The sequence below is a fragment of the Taeniopygia guttata genome, chromosome 4, assembly GCF_048771995.1.
Source record: "Taeniopygia guttata chromosome 4, bTaeGut7.mat, whole genome shotgun sequence".
In the NCBI taxonomy this organism is placed as follows: domain Eukaryota; kingdom Metazoa; phylum Chordata; class Aves; order Passeriformes; family Estrildidae; genus Taeniopygia; species Taeniopygia guttata.
In genome coordinates this window covers 49,440,819-49,447,848 of record NC_133028.1, presented here as the reverse complement: position 1 = coordinate 49,447,848, position 7,030 = coordinate 49,440,819, and the positions used below count along the sequence as shown (strand labels likewise).

The 7,030-nt window shown below is 49.1% G+C and overlaps 1 protein-coding gene across 3 annotated transcripts; it reads right to left on the bottom strand.

The window, feature by feature from the left end:
- Positions 1-900: 900 nt before the first annotated feature.
- On the bottom strand, positions 901-5,895 carry LAMTOR3 (late endosomal/lysosomal adaptor, MAPK and MTOR activator 3). 3 transcript variants are annotated; one of them, NM_001245488.1, is given in 8 exon segments: positions 903-1,746; positions 2,453-2,516; positions 3,607-3,711; positions 3,713-3,740; positions 4,564-4,622; positions 5,251-5,285; positions 5,472-5,520; positions 5,778-5,851. In NM_001245488.1, coding segments are annotated over 5 exon segments (189 nt in total). In that variant the 5' UTR covers positions 5,481-5,520; positions 5,778-5,851; the 3' UTR covers positions 903-1,746; positions 2,453-2,516; positions 3,607-3,653.
- Positions 5,896-7,030: the final 1,135 nt, after the last annotated feature.

The following is a 7,030-nucleotide window of genomic DNA, read 5'->3' as shown; positions in this document are numbered from 1 at the left end:
CTGCACTGTATTACTAAAGCTTTGTCCTTCTTTCTCCCTTAATGAAGCTTTAACAAACTGGCATCTCCCATTTAGTTAAAAACCTTTGCTGAATTTGTGTGAGAGAGAGGCAGCAGAAGGGGAAGAGAGAGATTGTGTTCCCCAACAGCATCACTGTCCTGTGAACATGGCTCAGGAATGGAGCTTGTATGGGTTTCCTTGTAGGGAAACCACAAAGCCTCCCCTTTTTCACAGCAAAGGCTGCTTCACAAAACACTGAAAACAAGTTCAGCACATGGTGTCACAAACTGAAGCCAGTGAAAGAAATGGTGCTTGGGTGGCCTTGGAAGCTGTCACAGATGGGTTGAGCAGAAGCAAACAGCAAGGGGAGGCTTTTGCTGGAACACAAACACATTTTGACAGAAATACACACACATTCCAGCTGCATCTGTAATGACCAGCAACGAAAGCCCCATTCCAGCTTAGTTTAAATGGAAAAGGGCTGACTGACAAGGTGTAATCTCTTTTTGAGCCAAGAACTCCCAGTTTTCCTTTCCAGCACCACTGTTTCCCCCCATCCTGCCTGATGCACCACAGGTTAATGAGGTGTAAACACAGGGCCATGGCATCAGACCTGCCCAGAGCTGTCCCCAGACCTGCAGTGCTTGGCAGTTGTCATAAGGGGATGTGGGAAACAAGGGGTGGGGTTAAGAGCACAGGCTTGAACCCCAGCAACGGGATCTCTGCAGTGCCCTGGGACTTGGTATCCTTACTGCCCAACTGAGACACACACTGGTTAGTTTTCAGTGTATAAATTCATGGAGTTTGGACGTTTACAAACAGTTAAGAGACCTGCTCTCTCTAGAGGCAAGCAGATGTGCTATGGGGTATTACAATGCAACAGAAGAGTGGACCAGACTCTGTCATTTAAAAATACTGTATTTTATTTATATTTATTTACTTAAGAAAACCTAAGGGTAAATAAGCTGAGAGTGTCATCAGTGATGAACCCACACAAAGACTATGAGACATGAGATCTTCACAACCATATTACACAAAAAACCCCATGAAGAAGTGAGACATTGTTTGGGTGCTTTTAGCTAGGCATCATGAAAATCCCTACAGCAACAGCTTCCATAGAAACAGCTTTCTTCCTAGTGGAAGCAGGATGCAGCTAGCATCCAGATTAGTAGCACTCCCTTGCCAAAGTGCACCCCATGTAAGAAGGCTGGGATATTGACCGATTGTACCGACACATGGCTGCTAGCACACCTCTCTCACAATGCCTCCAACCACGGCTTTGCTCACTCCCTCCACCTGATGTGCCTTCCCACACGTGCTGGTGCCAGCCTGAGGACACACCCTGCCATGTGCCCGCTGCCCAGTAAAGCAAGAGATCTGGGGGTTGCTCCTTTGAGCCAAGGGCATCGCGCCGACCTGGCTGAGCTAAACTCCATGGGAGCTATTTTGGTGGGCTCTCCAGTACTGCACAATACAAGAAGCGTGGCCTAAAGTAACATCCACCTACAACACACTAGTAGATCATTTCAGATTCAGTACTATGTACAGTTTACTCTTAGTATACTAAGGAGCTGTGGTATTTCTTCCGAGACATGTTATTTGACTGATGATTATTGAATCTTTCTGTCCACTGGGCTGCAGAGGAATGCTGCACTCTGGCTATACCATCAGGTTAAGAAACTTCAACAACCTGCCTCAGTTCTTCAAACAGGGGTGTGAGCTCCTTTTCCAAACTTACAATCAGCCCTGGAAAGAGACAAGAGACATAATATTCCATTAAACAACATCACCGAGAAGCCTCTCTCCAAAGCCCACAGCTCCCTCCCCTCCCCAAGTCACAGACAGTGATTTTCAAAGCCTGAAATGTTTCATGTGAGCTACTCACTTTCCTGTGAATAGGGGACAGCATCCCCAGACACCCCAGGGTGTCTACAATCCCTGGCACTGAAGAGGCACCCAGTGCAGCACAACTCTCCCCCACTACTGCCTTGCCACTTCCGCAGCTGCTGCGGCCCAAGAAGCTGTACCAGAATTAAATCCCTTCTGCTCATATTCATTAGCCAGCATCCTCACGACCAAGGCGAGGGTCTGACTGAAGGACTTCCCCACCCCACAGAACTGAAGACAAATCTGACATGCTCCTGCAGAATGTTAACTTGACTGACAGAAAGAGACCAAGCAGCTGGCTTGTATAGCACAGTACCTGCCCATGCAGCAAAGGCAAGGTTAATCACAGGAGAAATAAGCTTCTAGAAGAATAACAACTCCAGCAAGCCACCTAAATCTGTGCATTTTAACTCACACCTTTTTCTTCTCATCTTTCACAATTTGCTGACAAAATTCACAGCAGGAACAAAGCAAACACAGCTTGAAGTGAATTCAGGGATTTTCAATTATTAAAATACTTGGGCCTTAAATTACTGCAATCTTTAAAATAAATGTGTAGACATACCTGTATTGGCATTGCTGCTTGCAATGAAACTCACTACCAAAGGTAAGCGATTGAACTGCACCACCTGCAAGGAGAGAGAAGTGCTCAGCCAGCAGCTAACATATCGTGGATGTCAGGGCTCTGATAAATTCTTTCCACATAAATTCTTTCTTCAACAAGCAGCCTCCTCAATTTAAAGGACAAACAGGAGCAAGAGCCACAAAGGTGACTTTTTAGTGTACCTGTTTCTTAAGATTCATGGTTAGAAACACAAACAGACCTTACACTACAGTACAGGGAGCTGCACATGGAAAACCTGGCAATTCCCTCTGCCTCCATGTTTTACAGAGTGCTGTCCACCAGAACCCTACTTTAGCTGCAGACCCCGCAGATTACACTGTGGAGACACACCCTCCACAGGAAACAGGAGGGCAGACAGGTTTATTGTTTTAAAATACTGTTCCCTGTACAGGAGTATCTGTTCTTCCATTAACAGGGAAATGGCACCATGGGCACAACAGTAAGCTAGTAGCATCAAGAGAGTCAAAGAAATGTACTGATGTGGGCAAACTATCTTGCTCACCCACTTATTTCCACGCAAAGCTTGATACACTATAGGCTAAACAGCTGGTCAGTTTACTGCAGTCATAATTAAAAGCTCTCAGGACCACCAAAACTCATGAAGGAGCAGAAATGTAGTCGATGATGGACTTCTGGACACAAATAATTAATTTATTTCTGAAAAATGTGAGTGGTATTTCAAACCATTCTTATCTCAAAGCCATGCTGGCAGCAAGATTAGCTATGAAATAGGCTGCATGTGCTTTAATTAATCTTAGGTGTCACTAATTATAAACACTGTTTCTAAAAGAGTACATAAACCCTTCATAAAAGATTCAGAAGACCATACAAGCAACACCTCCTGCAAATTCAGAACCACTACACTTTCCCACTATCAAGAAGTAAATCTCGAGTTTTGAGAAATATAACAGAAGTTTTAAAAATACTGTGAAATTTTGGCTTAACCATTTAAGCTGTGTAAGAAATAAACCAAAATTACTTAAATAGCAGCATAGTGAAAATCTACCAGAGCTTAAACAACCTTCTTTCTCTTGCTCAGTGTAATGCAGGAACAGCTCAAGTTGCGGAGGACAGGGCACACGGAGGTTACTCACCTGGTAGGTATTGTAATAGCAGATGATACTTTTGTTTTTAGAGAGTCCTAACTTACTGCCCTGATCTGTGGCAAGGGCAAAGGTGGACAAAAAGCCAGGTCGCAGTGCATGTTCCGGAGCATTATCATTGGCAACTAGAACAAAACAAGAAAATCCTTATCTTTACATGGTGTCTCTGACTGCATCTCGAACTCTCATCCAGCTCAGTGCTCTGCCAAAACCAGAGAAACATACAAGATGCCTGAGGTGCTCCCACAGGAACACCAGACAGTTTTCACGAGCTGTACATAATTTAATGCTCTCTGTGTGATCATAGCTTGTTATAGCAGCATCCCTCCTTGCATACCTGAAAAAGAGTCTTTTCCTTTAGGATGCACAGCCTGTGCTGATGCCCCTTTGGTTCCATGTCCCACACTGTCTGCACCCATTCCAACCTTTGAACAGACTACTGGCACACACTTGACTGCAGACAGGTGAAGATGTGAAAGTTCTGCTGGGTGTTTGAACACTTTGGAGCATTGAGCAAAATAAACCTGCAATACTTGAATCTTTGTATCCTTAAACCATTATACTCACAAGCCAAAACCATCTGAAACAAGGACTGCAGAACATGAAAACTAGAGTACCAAAGAAACCAACAAAATACTGCCAAGCTCTCTCTACTACTTAGTATCAATCAGCCTGTGAGCGACTTGAAGCTAAAAGGACCTTACAGCATTCCAACCCCCATCATGCAGGAAAACTTCCATGGACTACAGTTACTGAGGGCACAAACAAAGGGATATATTCAAAGAGGTACATAATCAACTCGTGAACTTTTACTTAAAGTCCAATTTAATTCTACCACTTGGGATATTCGGGTATTTGGCAGAACCAGGAGGACTTTTCTGTACTTCTCCACCCTCTGCTGTTCAATCAGGATTTCAGCTGCAGAGCAGAGTGAGAAGCTGAAGTTACCTTTGATAACAGGCACACCATCTCTATCTGAGACTACAATAGCATGAAGACCTTCAACACTGAAAAAAAAAAAAAAAGGAAGAAGATGCATAATTTTAAAAACACAGTAATTAGTATAAAAGGTTTTTTGTATGAACAAATGTGCAAAGAAGGGGAGAACTTTGAAAAAAACTGATGCCTTCATTAATTTAGTATTTGTTCTGTTTAGTACAGGTCTGGTGGCCCCAATAATAAGAAGGACATGGAACTGCTGGAGCAAGTCCAGAGGAAGCCATGAGGTTGATAAAAGGGCTGGAGCACTTCCCCTACAAAGACAGGCTGAGGAAGTTGGGGCTGTTCAGCCTGGAGAAGGGAAGGTTGAGTGGAGACCTCACAGCAACCTTCCACTATCTGAAAGGGGGGTTTACAGGGAAGTTGGAGAGGAACTCTTCATCAGAAACTGCAGTGACAGGACAAATTGAAAACCAGGAAATTCAGGTTAGCTATTAGGAAGAAATTCTTTACTATGAGGGCGGTGAGATAGTGGAACAGGCTGCCCAGGGAGGCTGCGGCTACCCCACCCTGGAAGTGTTCATGGCCGGGCCGGACGGGGCTCTGAGCAAGCTGGTGTCGTGGGCAGTGTCCCTGCCATGGCAGAGGGCTGGCACCGATGGCCCTGGCCGCCCGCCCCGCACAGCCCCGCCTTACCTCGGCAGCTTCTTGTACAGGAACCGCTTCAGGTCCTGCGGGCAGAGACGGGCGGCGCGTTACTCACGGCCGCTCCGAGCGGCCGGGCACCTCCGGAGCTCCCTCCCCGCCCGAAGCACCGCCCGGCCGGCCCCGGCCCCGGCCCGACCTCGGCATCCCCGGCCCCGCCGCCGCCAGCAGCCCCCGCCCGCGGCGCGCCCGCCCCGCGGAGCCGCACTCACGTCGGCCATGGCTGGGGCCCGCCCGCTGCTGCGCCGCCGCCTCCGGGGCCTGCGAGACAAGACGAGAGGCGGCCCCGTCACCGCGGGCGGCCACCGCCTGCGAGTAGGGAGCGGCCGGAGGGAGGCCGCGCTCCGTCCCCGAGGCCCGGCAGGCCGCCACCGCCCCAGAGACCCTCCCAGCCGCGCCGGGAAGGGCGCTCGGCGGGGCCGGGCCCAGCGCGCAGCGGGAGCGGCTGCGGGGGCGCCCCCCGGCCGCCCCGCCGTACCTGTCCGCGCCCCCGGCGCCCCTCGGCCGCCCCGCCGTACCTGTCCGCGCCCCCGGCGCGCCCCGCACAGCTCCGCCGCCGCTTCCCTCGGAGCCCTGTCACATGAGCCACGGCACCGCCCTCCCGGCCCCGGAACCGCTTCCCGGCCGTCCCCGCCCGCTCCGCCCCGGCAGCAAAACAAACCAAAACCAAAACAAGCTGTAGCATTTCGCTTGAAGATCAGCGACAGAAAGCGGACGTCTTTTCCTGCCGAGAAGTTACTGCCACTCTTCCACTGTTGCCTATTTCCCTTACTTTTGGATCAAGTCCATCAAACTATAAGCCTGCAGGCTAATTTAACAGCTAATGCAAAGCAATAAATATATTAATTTAGTAGATGCCTACAATGTAACAATGGTAACTGCATATCTGTTTTTAAAGTCTTCTATCGGAATGCAGGACCCTCATGGTAGATCTAAAAACGCCCCAAGCTGCTCAGCATGTAACAATGCTTTTTCTCTTAAAAAAAAAAAAAAAAAAGCTGTTACAGGCCAACCACAGAATAAATGAATAAATTAGGTTGGAAAAGACATCCCAGATCATCGAGTCCAAACTATGACTAAACACCACCAAGTTAACCAGACCATGGCCCTGAGTGCCACGTCCAGTCTTTAAAACCTCCAGCAGCAGTGATTTCATCACCTTACTGGGCAGCCCATTTCAGTACTAGTCACCTTTTCTGTGAGGAATTTCTTGCTAACATCCAACCTGAATCTCTCCTGGCACAGCTTGAGATAATTTCCTCTCATCCTGTCATTGGCTGCATGCTAGAAGAGGCCGACCCCCCTGGCTACACCCTCCTCTCGGGGCTGTAAGCAGTGAGGTGCCCCCTGAGCTGCCTCTTCTCCAGGCTGAACACCCCCAGCTCCCTCAGCCGCTCCTCACAGGACTTGTGCTCCAGACCCTTCCCCAGCTCCGTTGCCCTTCTCTGGACATGCTCCAGCCCCTCAATGTCCTTTTTGTAGTGAGGGGCCCAGAACTGGACACAGCTCTTGACCTGTGGCCTCACCAGTGCCAAGTACAAGGGGACAGTCACTGCTCCTGCTGGCCACACCATTGCTGATACAGGCCAGGATGGCCTTGGCCTTCTTGGCCCCCTGGGCACAGCTGGCTCATGTTCTGCTGCTGTCACCAGAACCCCCAGGTCCTTTTCCACTGGGCAGCTTCCCAGCCACTCTGTCCCCTGCTTGTGGCACTGCCTGGGGTTGCTGTGACCCAAGGGCAGCACTCAGCACTTGGCCTTGTTAAACCTCA